The sequence below is a fragment of the Eucalyptus grandis genome, chromosome 6, assembly GCF_016545825.1.
Source record: "Eucalyptus grandis isolate ANBG69807.140 chromosome 6, ASM1654582v1, whole genome shotgun sequence".
Taxonomy (NCBI): Eukaryota; Viridiplantae; Streptophyta; class Magnoliopsida; order Myrtales; family Myrtaceae; genus Eucalyptus; species Eucalyptus grandis.
The window spans coordinates 49,037,015-49,051,891 of NC_052617.1; the positions used below are offsets into that span (position 1 = coordinate 49,037,015).

Below are 14,877 nucleotides of genomic sequence, written 5' to 3' on the forward strand. Positions count from 1 at the left end.
CCCACGCCCCGGCTCCTTTCGACTCGATTCAGACCGAATTTATCTTGATTAAGCCCATTCCTAAATAACAAAAACTATCTATTTAATCATAATCATAAAAGGAAAGATAAAATTGGTTCACTATTCACATTCCTTTCTTTTAATCAGAAATTATAGCACTAGAAAGATTTAAGAGATTTGAGTTGTACTCCTGCTATTTAATCTGGACCGCATCTGAATTGCCAGATCCATTATTATTATTATTGTTGTTGTCTTTTTTACTTGGATGAGTGTCTTGCTGCTCCCAAGCTACATAAGGGTTTCGGATGTTGCAAATTCTTCTTCAGTGGATGAGGCATGCTATGTACCAGCGTACTGAATAAATCATGTAAAGGTAGATTAGGACCACGAGGGCCAGCTACTTTTGTGTTAAGACAAGGACAGAGCCCAGATGATGAAGGAACAATCTTCATCTTGCATGTTCCAGCATCACAGACAATGCTTTATGGGCACATTCTTTATGAACAAGTACCATAACCAGCTATTTGCCGAGGAGATGCCACGAAATATTAAACAATCGAAGACTGGTATTCAAGGACATTGAGTTGGCTCAATTGACTAGTGATTTGGTGACCCTGTCCCCTGAGATTCATGCCCAGTTAATAGATAAGGTTAACCTTATGTGCTCTAAATTGCAGGCAACCAAAGAAGTTGGCCTCACTCTCGCGCTAATGACAAATTTATTTAAACTTCTTTCTCACCTGGGATTTTCTTTTTCTATTCTGCCAAAGAAATAAATGAAAACTAAAACATTATTTATGAGTATTTGAAGCAACAAGTCCTGAGGGATGCACGTGGTGCGTGGTTTATGCTCCCTTTGGAGTAGGCAGGGCATCTTTTTCAAAGCTTCCGTCTGACCAGTCCTTTGAAGAAGTCAAAACTGCAGCCATGTGAGAAGAAAAGATGCATCACGTAACATAAGATTGTGAATAGCAGTCATAGTTATCGAGAACCATTCACACGTGTTTTCTAGAGAAACAGCTTGCAGTCAGTCCAAAGGGCAAGTTATCTCTCACAGCAAAGTCAGCCAACATTGTGCTTTAACTATGGCCAGTTGAATCACCCAAGCACAACGGGATGATGAATCAGAAAGGCAAGATCGGTGGTCCATGCATATCGCCAGCCAGTAAATTCTAAACATGATGAATATGCGTAATATAAAGCATATGCACTACGTAGGAATGAAAACAAGCAAGGAATTACAGGATATTTGGAGTTTCGATGAATCCAATGAAGCCAAAAATACTTGAAGCAGACCATCTCAGAGGAACTGAAACAAAATTTAGCACACACAACGTGCATCAAAGAACCAAGGCAAGTGAGCAAATAAAAATGCATTCAGATCCTTTCTGGAGGTGTTTGAGCTCAGAAAGTTCTGAAAACCTAAATTACTCAACTTTATCATCTTCGCCAATGCAAGCCTGAACCGCCATAGACCATGGGAGCGACTCATCAAAGTTAGCAGAAATTTGTTATATCACTCTCTACACAACTGACACGTACTATGCACTTTTAACAGGGGGCATACAGCTTAAATGAAGTACCTGTTGCCATCAGGATGAAGCTCACACATCTGGTTGTCTTCACCAACAGCCAAAAGGTACCCTGATGGCGTCAGTCCCTAAATATTTATCGAAGAAAATATCACGTTTGAGTAAGTAGATGTTCACTAATGACACGTGTGAGTAATACACAGGTCTATAGTATGTAGAAATATAGATACATTATCTGTGAATCACTTAATCTAGTCATAGCCAAACCTACACAAGACGCTAGTAAAAATGAACCAAGTCCTCTACAAACCTGCAAACAGAATCTGCACTAAAACATATGTTCCTTTGACATGCATTAACGAAATTGTGCACAAATATCTTTGTTAACTATCAAATTCTCCTTTCTTGTCATACCTGTATACTCACAACATTTTCCACCACCTGCTCCCCGTTCTTCTCCTGTACGATTACCCTCTGACCACTACAAGTCACATGTAAAGTGCATATAAGATTAAAACAGAAAAGCATAGAACAGCATTTACATACAAAGAGAAAGTGCACAGACAGAAAGCATAGAGGCTAAACTTCAATTAAATTTGTCACAGCACATTAATCTACATGACTACATACTATAAAACATGGCAATGGATGGTAGAACTCCATGATGGCAAAACAATCTGGTTTACTTTTCACTTTACTCTTTCACAAAATTATAACCCATTTTGGCACAAGTAATATAAATTTTTTTAATGTCTTCCACATAATGCCTCTTGCTAGAATCAGCAACACCATGAAGAACCAACATCAATGCATCATGTCCTGCTAGAATGGGCATTGTTTTCTTTCAGTTATCTACCCAAACCAATCAGGAAAAAGTATCAGTAGTAAAGGAAAAGAAAATTCATATGTAATGCAAATTCAAGCAAAAAAAGGGTGTAAAAGAAAGTTACAACCATTAAATTGATTGCAGAGCAAATTAGAAAGTACAGGACCGCCTAGAAGAACATTTTGAGACAGCCCTGGAAGTTGTGTCTCTGTTGATGAGTTTGGCTAGCTGGTTAAAGCTAAAACAGCAGATTTCAATTTTGTAACGAGTCAGGAAAAGCAAATCTTACAAAAGCAACTGGGTTCCGTTGTGACAGAAGCAGTAATGGAGCAAGTCAGGAGAAGGAGCTTCATACGAATCAAATGATAGTGAAAGGATTTTTCTGACTGAATTATGTTCATAGAGAATTTGTTTCTGATTTCTTTAGTCCAATATTTCCTTCGTTGCTGGCTGACCAGGTAATATATCAGATAGAACAACTTGATGTGGTAATTAAGTTTGAAAAGTACAAGCACTTGGAATGCATCAGCCTGCACACACAAGCTATTCTCATCCGTTGAAAAAATCACAGTTTTAATCAACAAATTTTAGTTGTCATTTCCTTTTTTCTAATCTTTCATATCCTTTAAAATTAAGTAATGCTTGTAGAACAGCTCTAAACAGTGCCTTATATCTTGCATGGCTACTGTGAAAATGAAGTTCAAAATTAGTGAATTGTTGAACCAAGTTCAACAATAAACATTTCAAGTCGATTAATATGCTACAATGTAATGGTAGTGGGTGAAGTGAGCCCTGGTGAATGCAAAGAATAACCTGTTTTAAATAGGGAATGGTTTATATACAAGCAACGGCATGTCTTAAGCTTTATAAAAGGTCAGTCATCCTGGTTGTGTAGATTTTTATTTCCAAAAACACAACAGCTGTTTAACTGATGCACTGAATATCAATAGAACCTTGAAAGTTGAACATTTCATGAAAGGTTTCTGCAAAGACTCACATCCATCCCATGTGAAGTATTCACATGTCAAAAGTCTTTTATGAAAGACTCTCCCAAATGAAGGCATCCATCACACAAAACCCAAATGGAACCAAAACAATGACTTTGGAATGATAACACCACAACTCCAGAATTCTTTTTTTAAAAAAAAAATGGAAAAAACAATGACCCCCATATGTCTTAAAACATGTTTAGACAAGTTTGTTGAATCATGCACCTCTCTTACGGAATTTAAGTAGGAAATGAGGCTATTCTACACTGATTGTCATAAACATGCACGGCCATAGAAATGTTTTGGTTTCTACACTCAACTTTCATAATATGGTGGAAGACAAGTGCTAGCAGAACAAACAAGAGAAATTAGCACATTTGCATTACCTATGTAGCCATGTCTTATAATACAGCTCCTCTAGAGCTTGGAATCCTGCACAACACAATGCACAAGAACTTCAATACCATCCTTTAGAACATATCCATAGTGCACATAATACAGTATGCTGTTCAAAAGCCCACTGTAGTCCAACAAAACCATTGTCCATTTTATGAAGTTAAATCAGTCGATACATCATTAGAAAGAGGACACTGTACCCAGTAGGAAAGCAGTCAGTCCTCTCTCTCTCTCTCTCGTCAGTCCTCTCTCAGAGTCCTCTTTCTCTCTCTCTCAGCAATATTGTCATAAAAGATGTTTCCTTACAATTCATGTAAGTTTTGCATTTACAGAAAATGACACTATGGACAAGTTGGCAAATTAAAAGCAGCAAAATGGAATAAATAAAACAGAGACCCCCACCTGTTTGTTTTCTATTCAAGAAGCAAACACGTGGTAGCAGAGCCTAAAATCAATACTAAAAGCAAGTCAATTGAGCATTCTTGGCTAACGCCATTCAGTTTGCACACCATAATTTAACCAAAGACTCTTGCCCTGGGGAAAGGTTACTTATCAAACCGACTACCATGCTAGAAGAGACTGTAGAGCTTAAAAAAAAGGTACCCTTGCTTAGTAAATGAAAAGAGCTCCACTCATTCCTTTTCTAGACAGGTAACAAAAGGATAAAGATCAAAAAGTTCACTTAGTACATATCCCACTGACCAAGGTTAAATTTTTATTATTAGTGCAATATCTCCTCCATGGGAAAGTAAGAAGTTTGTTTCTTACTATGCAAATATCAATCCCAAGGCACATGAAAGGAAGTCTCCAACATGTATTGCATTATGACAAATGTGAAAGGTAAACAATGATGATCCAAATGAAGCAAACTTCAAAGAGAAAAAATTCACAACGAAGACATTGAGATACCTTGATGTATAAATAGATTGTACAAAGTCTCAAATTTATTGAAAAAGCTGCAAGGATATCCTCTCGTGTAAATTTGTAAGAAGCAACTGATGTTTCTCGCAAGACTGCATTCAAGCATACGGTTGGTTTCTCATTATCAACATTCAAGCCGATACCTGCACAAACAGGCGATGATTCAATGTTCAGGTGCACATGAATCATGGAACAGTTCTTACAGTCAGGGAGAATAAGTTAAGTAAAACAGCAAAATTTCCACTTTTCCAAGTAGCATGCAGCTTCAAGGCTTTCAATGTAAAGCACATGGGATCATACAATTTGTCCAAAAGATGAGTCTGTTTACCGGCACTAACATTGAACTTCTTTGACTTATAAGTTGATGTGCACAGAATGCCGCCAACTTTAAGGCCATTTAGGTAAAGATCATTGGGCCATTTTATTCTAACATCAAGGTAGGGAAGTCCCTGAAGCAAAATGAATGTTGGTAAATGTATTGACCATTATACCTCAATAGCACATGCCAGCTACACACTAAGAAATATAATATGTGCAGTACAAAATTTGCATAAATCTTGATGTAATTTTCTTTTTTATATCATGAAGAACTTGTGATCTCAAACAGACCAGATGAAAATAAAATATTTGTTAATCATTCTTTTTTGGCTCACTCCTGGATAGCAAAGTAGACAGAAACAAACAAGGAAGAGGACCTTTCTGCGCATACATTTTTGTCACATATCTCCTTTATAGCCTCAGTAATAGCCAGCGAAATTACATACTGCAGAAGAGGCACGATTTTCCCATCATCCATCTGAATTGTAAAAGAGAATAGGAGGCAACCAATTGGAGATTCCCAAACATTCTTTGACCTTCCTACAAATTTAAAACACATAAGATGCAAAAAAACCAATGCTAAAGCTTCATATATCAAGTTAATGGATGGACTTCCAACCTCGTCCTTTCGATTGAATGTCAGCAGCACACACTGCACCAATAGGAAGTTCGCAAAAGTTGCTGTAAAGAAAGCAAACATGGTTGAACTTCCGAAAAACTGGTGCTACAAGAAAATCACTAGACTCGATGCTTACTGCGAAACGACGTCATGAGTTGATGGCAAGCGTGGAGACCAAATGAAAAACCTACCAAACTGATTTGTCGAAAGGGACTTCAGAAACAAATCAATTTGGAAAGGCTCTTCACTCGGTGGCCTTTGAATTTCTGGATGGACAAAGAATCTAACTTCGCTGTTGTCAGGGAGCTTGAGAGCATTATTGCTCTTCAAAGTTTTCGCAATTTCCGTTTCTGCAGAAGATTTCCCGGCTAAAACTAGAACACAGGAGGGCGATTGCGAGTCCATTTCTGAGAAGGATCAAACGAATAACCTATCAACTCCGAGATCCCAGAACACAACCGACAAAGAGTAGAACTTGAACAGCAGACCGAGTCGCAAGCAGGGTATAGAAACCTCAAGATTATTCAGAATTCATCGCGGAATTTTCGTTCCGGTTTTCTAACCAACCAAACAAACGAATATCACAACAGCACAGTACGCCGCGTTACGGTTCGCGGAGGACCTCATCCCCGTGGCGCCTCAATTAAGTCGTTCGCTTCCTTCCTCGACAGAGACATTTCATCGAACAGGTGAAGTGCAAACCGGAACCGCTCAAGTTAGCACCGCAGACCTTACTAGCCGTAAAATCGAAGCCAAGCAGAGACGGTTTCTCGTCGCGATCTGCAGGTGCACGAGGCCGCAAGAAAATACAATCGCGCGCTCCGCGAGCCAACGGCTGCGATGGCGACGATCACTGAAGGAGACAGAGAGGGACAAGTCGAATGAGTTCGCACCTTCCGCGGCCGCCGGTGCAGCGCGTGAGAGGATCGGCTTCGTGGGAGATCGAAGGCGGACGAAGACGCGGGAGAAGCTGCGGAGAGAAGCTGCGGAGAGCATGAAACCGCGTCGGCGCGGCGAGTTCTGGCGAGAGCGCTGTGAAGGAAGGTGGCACCGTGGCAAGTAGTTGGCGGACGGAGAGAACGATGTCCATTAATGGTCTCTTGGTAGTTGTTACTTGTTAGTTGTTAGTTAAGCTTAAGCCTAGAGATTTTCGATTAGGTAAACGAAATCACGTGAATCTTATCTTTTTCTTAATAAAATATTGGGTAGTTTTCATCTCGTGCGTCACACAAAAGATTGCATATAAAGATTTTCCTCTAACGACTTTGAATGACTCATAATATCGTAATAACTAAGAGTTTATGAGAACAAATATTAAAATTCTGCTCACATGTGTAGGGACGATAGTTTGCGATTGTGATTTACTAGATAAGTTCAAATTGGTTGTTCAAATTAATATTTCATGTGCAAAGTGATCGACATCTATTATGGACTTTAGATAAGTGACTTGAATATATGAAATTTTATGTTCATATAATGATCCGCATGATGCTAGAATATTCAATATCAAACCACGTACTTGCCTTGCCAGTCAATTTAAGTTTTTATAACTGTTGGCGATGAAGAGCTAGAGATTAATTATTCCTTTAATTATCTAGCATATGCCTCTCAATATAGTCTTAGTTTTATTAGCTTTTCGGCTATTTACATGTACCCGTTATCTACAGGATGTATTATGGTTAACTCTTTCTTTGATTATCTTAATATACATGTCTAGAAATTATCGGATTTTGTTGCATCATTCTTTCTTTAAATTTCAATTGACAAGATCGCGAAAGTCTTTCCGTCCCCGCGCACAAGGAGCGTAACCGGAACGCAACGGTCCATGGGCCTAAGGGTGACGTCGTACTGGCATGAACTAGGGAAGTTCCCAAGCAATAGGAAATTGGACCCAAAATGACGGGGAGTCTGGATTTTAATCCTCGGGCCAGGTGGGAAAGAGGAAATGGTATGTTCGTGGGCTGACCTTTAGAACCGAAGATCGACAGGCGCAACACAGATTAAGGCCCGAACCATTTCTTGACAGGTACATTAACAGTAGGCTCTGGTGGGTGGTGCTCAGTGCTCAGGAGTCCTTCATGAGGTTGGCTTTTGCCCCTCCTTGACTGTTTAAAGTAACTCATGAGATCTTTTGGGGCCTATTACCTGCAGCACAAAGAGACCCTGCCAAGTCATGCTTAGCTCAGTTATGTAGAGTCATGTTCCTTTTGTTTGGTGCTGTTAGCAAGATGATTTGCCACGGAACTGTTTGCCTACAATGATCCAAGAGTCGAACAATCAGGAGCACAAGAAAAAAGAAAAAGAAAAAAACCAGACAGCAAGAATTCTTTAAAATCAGCTGGATATCAGCGCAATTGCCCTATGTTTACAGTTAATCAATGTCAAAGCTGCCAGGGGACTGCATTCTTAACTCTCTTTAAGTTAACAATAGATGATACACACGCTATGCTATGCGCGTCTGAGGTGCTTGGCCATAACATTATCCAAGTCCACCTCATTTCACCTGAACTGAAAACAAACTCAAGAACGAAATCTTTTCAAACTTTATTATACATATTACATATGTTAGATCTCATGCCAAGCATAATCTCTGAAATCCATGAACATAATTTCTGGACGATGACAAAAACCAGTGGAAAAGAACTCATCATCACTGAGGTTGCGCATAATTTGCTGTTCAACTCCAACCTAACTCCAACTCTTAGACCATGGAAGCAATTTGCTGAACGAATGCAAATTGAGCTTGGTCAAACCTGAAATAAAGCTAAGTAATCCTCTGATTCACATGAGCATGTGCCCAACTTTCAAGAGCCAGGAGACTATCTGACAATCCCAATTCAAAACCGTGAAACGAGCAGCTTTAATGCCGCCAAAGCTATCATTGCCACGAAGAACAATCTCATAATTTACAAATTGACTGGAAAAAAATAGGTGGGGAATTGCATTCTCATCACACTCAACAGAACTCGCAACCCACAACTTTGGAACAGGATGAGTAACAGCTTTGCCTCTACGTTACAGCCGCATCTATCTTTCGGATATAGCTAAATGTTCCTGTAGCTGAAAACAAATTTTTGACATTTGGGAGAGCAACATACATTGTTGGCTCCGAGACGTTGATGACTGAGAATCCAAGAGTGCTATGGGGTCCTCAAGCAGTTGCCTTAGCTGAGAGCATAAAGCTGACGCATCCTTGTCATCTGTACAAGCTCCAGCAATAAGTTGAAGCAGTTTGTAGCTGTGGTTTTGATGAGAAGATATCTGAGGTGGTACTGGAGGAACGAGAAAAGGATGTTTGAGCAGCTGTGGAATCCTCCACCGCTCATTCCGGTCCCATGCAAGGCAATTCTTCATTAGGTCAAGGAGCCATGGATTACTAACCGGTCCATACACAATTTCATGATTTGGATCAGTTATAACTTTGAACTTGGACCAGAATGTCTTGTACTCTGAGAAAGGGGTTCTCCCATACACCATTTGATACAGGATACAGCCAAGGGACCATATATCTGAAGGTCGACCGCATTTGATGACATTTCCATTTGCATCATTTTCATTGCACATAAATGCCTCAGGAGACATATAGCTCAGTGTACCTACCTACAGTAACGAAATACATGTGATTTGATGTAGCTCAGAAGTTGGATTGAAATGAAAGAGCAGCGAACTAAAATAATAACCTGAGAGTCTCGTTGGATATTCGTCGTGTCACTCATTATCGCTTTGCAATACCAAAATCAATTAGCTTCAATGAACCTTTCACGAGAAGGAAATTAGCTGGCTTCAAGTCAGAATGCACAATCCGCTCCTCATGAATGGTATTGACAGCTTGCAGGATTTGCTAAACCGAATGTCCAAAGAAACAATATCACTTTTCCTTCAAACCAAATGGCATAATCAATAGCACCAGCAAAGGAAGGAAAAAGAAAGAAAAGTATACACAAGAACCGTTCATAATCTCTCTATTATTGCAGATTCATTCATCATCAAGCATGAAGTGGGATCGTAAGATGAATGTAAGCGACACAAATGTAATAAATAACATAAGCTAAAGCATTCGAAATAACCAAGAGCACATAGAATTGCCAAAAAAGAAAATGTTAATTTCCATCATAAAGGTAATATCTGAAAAGAAGATGCAGTAGTGGTTGCAAATCTTGAGGCAGTATGTCAAACGATTGTCAGAAATGGGATAAATCTTGAGGCAGTATGTTAATTTCCATGGACGTCAGTATACTAAATAAAGAGCCACTTTATGTGATTATAGTGAGGAAATAATAATGGGCAGTTTGTTTCAAAGTTTATTTCGCAAAAGGAAAACCTAAAGAATTATAATCATTACAAAGTGACTTGAGTACCTGCCAATAGAAACGAAGCCAGTTCTCATCTATGGTTTGGTCTGAGTTATCCAATTCCTTCCACTTTTGGGACAGCATGTGAGCCAAATCAATCTCGCCATATTCAAGTACCATGTATATATTGCCATCATCCTTGACTCTCCCATCTTTATTGTTCATGGAGCCACTCATGACTTCACGAAGCAAGGTTTTATCTGTCACCTAATTATAAGCAACCGAATCAGCCATGTCTTAATTAACAGACAAGACAAAATATGAAAGCAAAATAACAGAATTAGGCAGGAAGAATGACATCTATTAGAAAATAACGGGAAACAACATCCAACACATTCAAAATCAGAAAGTCTAAGTTCCTTTTAGAAGCTAAAAACACATACTCCTTTTGTTTCCAGAACCTAGTTGCCAAAGAATTGTGAAGAACTCACACGGAAAGAACATGAGATACAAAGTATCTACTACCTAGAAAATGTCATAATACACCGGCAGATAATGAAATTATTATTTTCAACTGGACTGGCATATGCCATTTACAGTGCCGATCCCTAATATTGATCAGATTATATAATGCTAAGGAAATATGGAGCCAATAAATGGTTCACTCAATAACCTACTAGCTGTGATAAGGATAGTCTTCAAGCAATGTGAACGCATTTATTGGGACGACATACTGCTGGGAAAGAACACATCACCGTCAAACATCAAACTCCTCAACTTTCCACCTCCGAAGGAAAATTCAAAGCTATGGCTAAGACTAAGAGGAGATGGGTGAGGGGCAAGAGGATAAAGTTAACAATTTGTTTCCTCAAAAGCAGGCTATAACACTTCACAGAATTTAGAACTTCCAACATTATACTCCCAATGCTATCTTCCTATGACCCTATGGGGCCTGAATGCACCGGCCTCAACACTTTGAATACCTAAGTTTGGCATTCTGATGACCATGGCATATGAAAGTTTACTATTCTGAACTGTTCTAAGCAATTGAGATGTGGAAGGGATGAAGAAATCATGCTAGAACAGAGCAAGAAAGAGGATGTCAAAGTGAGATTACCTCAAAATCTATCAGCTGTATAATGTTGTTCTTTCCTTTCAATTTGTTTAGATACTCAATTTCCTGACAAAATCCATAGGCAGTAGCATAATCTCTACCTTTAAGCTTAATTTTTTTCAGTGCGTAGATTGTACAATCTGAGGAAATAACCTTGTGGACCTCACTGCTTCCTCCGCTACCTATTTTTCCCAGCCTCTGATACAGCTTGCCATTAACTTTGAAGAAGAGGTCAGGATCATAGTTCCGCTTACGAGGGACCGATGCACCTCTTCCACTTATTGCCTTCTCTTGTTTTCCCGGTTGAGAAGACTCTTGTTTTGCATCCAGAGATGAATCTTTGGACAAAGGCACCCCATATTGCATATTATTGACAGCACTAGTAGATCCCTTTGCTTGGACTAACTTATCCTTAGCAGAGGAAACATCATGTCTAAAGCCGCTGTCCTTCTCAACCTCGACCAGTTCCACTTTGGACAAATCATGTTTGCTGTCCTCTGTGGGGCCGTCCATGCAGGAGCTAGAAGCTTGAGCTGTAATAGGTGCCTGGTCACCTACCATGCCACCGGTATTTCCAAAAGAACGATATGTACTCTTCTGAGCTTTGGATTCAGGATTGGAATTAGCGTCTCCAGGAGCTTCTACTGCCACTTGAGATTCCTCCTCTAGATTACGACATGCGCTGTAGGTTGTCGAACTCAGCATGGGTGCAGAGGTTGAATTTACTGAAGTTGTGGTGGCACAAGATGGACCAACAACTGAAGATAGAGTCGTAGGTTGACTTAGAAAATTTCTGAAATGGTGTAACTGATCCTGAACAACTGCTGTTCTCCTTGCTAGTGGAGGAGGAATTCCAACATCAGATCTTAAATTGCTACCAGAGTCTGTGTTTTGATGATTCTGATGCTTCAGCTCTTGATTGATAACAGTTGACGCATCCAAGTGATTGCTTGCATTCCACTCCATTTCTGTCGATGCAAGTGGACTAATATGAGATGATGAATTCCCCAATTCAGCGGCCACTTTAGCATCGCCCCCTGCATATTGAAAGGAATTGCTATATCTATTGCCAAAGATATTGACAAATGCGAGGAAAATCTCAAACTGATTTTTCACATTATATAATTAGAGTTGCTGTGTAGAAACTCATCGTGAAATGTGTGACACAAGATAGTTTATGGAAAAATCTATGAATAAAACATAATTAACATGTTACCTTGGGAAGCAACATTTTCTCCTACAGAAAATTGGACTTTCTTCAAACGGTCTACTTGAGGTTCTACATGGGTCAGAGGCATAGGATCCTTCTCCTTATAATCAATGAGAGACGTCGGTTGATGTATTTGTTCATCAAATGGGTTCAAACTGTCATTAAAAGACTTGGCAATGGTGCCTGAGAAGGAAGGGGGTGTGATTGTCGCATCATCTTGGGTTTCTTTCATGACAGAGTCTATGTTTTTTGTCTGCAGAACAGATTCTCTTAATGTGTGAACTTTACCAAATGAAACTGCATCTTGTGACCTCTTGGGATCTACTGTACGAACAGCTGTTGAATCCACATTACGTGAAGCTTCTCGTGAAGGAGCCAGTGTGCGCCGGGGCCTCATATCATTCGACTGCATCGCTCCTATGAGTTTCAAAGAATATGAGATGAAGACAAGAATATGTTCCCACCTAACCAGACAGACGAAAGATGAAATCTTTTGCAACATGGAAGCAGAAGTAAAATTCAAAAAATGAATAAAAAAAGTGCAGGACCTCTAGCACATTCCAAGATGACAGAAGACATTCAATTAATTTTCACTTACACAAATAGAGTCAGAATGAAAACCCTATACTATCATCCCAACGCATCGCAATCAATCCAAATGCAGAATATATTAAGTTCCAAGGGAGAGTCTGAGTTGAGGTATGTAAAAGGTTAGATGGGAAGCAGCTTGATTGTGAAAGTACAGATCACTCTATCGGTGAACTCAATCGAACATCTAGATACTCAAAATGTCAAAAATTTCATCTCCTTAACAAGTCATCTTGGGAAATTAAGTTCCTGAATTATAGACTTAACATAACAGTACTGAAAAAATATGTAGGAAAAATTGTTGACGAGCATAACCTAACATAGCTTGAAGTCTTCTACTCCTTGATCAAATTGCTAAACTTTCAGTGCTTAACTTAAACAAAGGGAGGGGGCAGAACATTTTCTAGTAAGGTGTGATAATTAATGCGAATCAGTTAATTCTTTAAATTTGGGATGCAATGCCCTGCAGATTGGTGACTGGGAATGATGAGTCATCAGAACTGGAGGATCAATTCAAGGTTCAATACACCCAAAAGTAAGGAAGATTCAACATAAACCAACAAGTCTGACAACAAACTAAACTGTAAACTCCAAAATGCAGCGCACTTGATTATCGACCGAGAAGTCCCAAGTGAATTATCGACTTATCCCGAGCTTTTAACCTAACTAGAATCAGAAACTGACTGCACGACACTCGCCAGCTCAGGAGCTCCGCCGAAAAGGCCCGACTTCCTACACTTCCATCAATAGCAACACCAAGCTCGCTCGCCGATTACGAAACCCTAATCAACTCAAACTCAACCGTCCAAACCGATCGCGTCAAAAGAGACGGGCGTGAAACGAGGAGAGAGAACAGTTACCGAGCGGACGGTGGCGCTTGAAGGCGGCCTGGACATGCCGGAGCAAGCCCGGCGGGGAAGAGCCGGACAAGCACGCCGACGAGGAAGACGAGGAAGACGAGGACGTCGGGCCGGTGCTCCGGATCGGGTTGCTCGGCCGGACCGGAAGGTTAGCCTCCCCGTCCATGGCGGAGACCCAACGGCATTGCTTTTACCCCTAAAACCGAAGAAGGGCGATGGCACGGCAATAGGCGGCGAGGAACGACTGAGTCGGGCGCGGCCGGGGCTCCAACCTGACTCAGTGCGGCATCAGGAGTCGATCCGGAGCTCCGCGTCGGGGGAGACGAAGCGAGTCAGCGAGTCAGCGAGTCGGCGAGCGAGCCGAGGCGATTTTTGAATTGAGGCCATTTTGGCGCTCCATTAATGGAGGATTTTCTTTTTGCCCCCCCTGCTTCAGACGGCCTGATAAAGATTAGGGGCCCTTTGATCCACTTAGTGGGGTGCAAAATGGGCCAGGTTCTTCTTTTTCTGGTGGGCCGGACAATGTCATTATGGGCCTCTCGAGAAATGGACCGATGATCCACGTTCTATCACGGACTGCATTTTTGCAAACCATGATGATAACACAAGACAAGATTATTCGAAGCCCACTAGCGCGATTTTAATCAATCCGCTAGGACACAAACACATGCCGTGCCTTGAAGGAATGACCATCTCTACGAACCATTTGATATTGCGCATTGATGTCTAAACATTTGACTTTTGAGTGCGAATGAACTAAAAGAAGCTACTGGGCGCGTTTGGTCCGCGAGAAAGGGTGGAAAAATTTCGACGAAAATGAAGAGGTTTGGAGATTTGAAAACTTGTGGATGTCAGATTAGAGTTTTTAGAAAAGAATAAGATGATTTAGGCCCTATTTGCTTTGTGAAAAATAAATGATTCAAAATATGTTTCTTAAAAATAATCACTTGTTTTGCTTAAAATAATTAGTTAATGAAAAATATTTTCATTATCGATAATGACTAATATCTAAACATCTTCGTGGACGATGGAAATTAATGAGGTATGCAATTAATCCCACCAAATATGCATGCGAGTTATTAGAGTGACTAACGAAGAAAGGAGACATAAAGCGGTATTTACATAATTGTATATACGGTTGCAAGCTATTGCTCTGCAGTCATTCAAAAGAAAGAAAAAAAAGAAAAAAGAAAGTTCGAAATCTTGATGGGA

At 40.1% G+C, this 14,877-nt stretch overlaps 2 protein-coding genes across 2 annotated transcripts; both read right to left on the minus strand.

Annotated features, from left to right (window-relative positions):
- Window positions 1-546: 546 nt before the first annotated feature.
- Window positions 547-6,708, minus strand: LOC104450472 (biotin--protein ligase 2). Its single transcript, XM_039314792.1, is given in 11 exon segments — window positions 547-919; window positions 1,584-1,660; window positions 1,947-2,013; window positions 3,734-3,779; window positions 4,653-4,703; window positions 4,706-4,807; window positions 4,993-5,113; window positions 5,374-5,522; window positions 5,602-5,663; window positions 5,738-6,008; window positions 6,495-6,708. Coding segments are annotated over 11 exon segments (1,089 nt in total). The 5' UTR covers window positions 6,598-6,708; the 3' UTR covers window positions 547-879.
- Window positions 6,709-8,121: 1,413 nt separating this feature from the next.
- Window positions 8,122-14,044, minus strand: LOC104450473 (serine/threonine-protein kinase MPS1). Its single transcript, XM_010065047.3, is given in 8 exon segments — window positions 8,122-9,201; window positions 9,282-9,328; window positions 9,331-9,442; window positions 9,960-10,160; window positions 11,011-12,044; window positions 12,224-12,400; window positions 12,506-12,634; window positions 13,666-14,044. Coding segments are annotated over 8 exon segments (2,439 nt in total). The 5' UTR covers window positions 13,832-14,044; the 3' UTR covers window positions 8,122-8,628.
- Window positions 14,045-14,877: the final 833 nt, after the last annotated feature.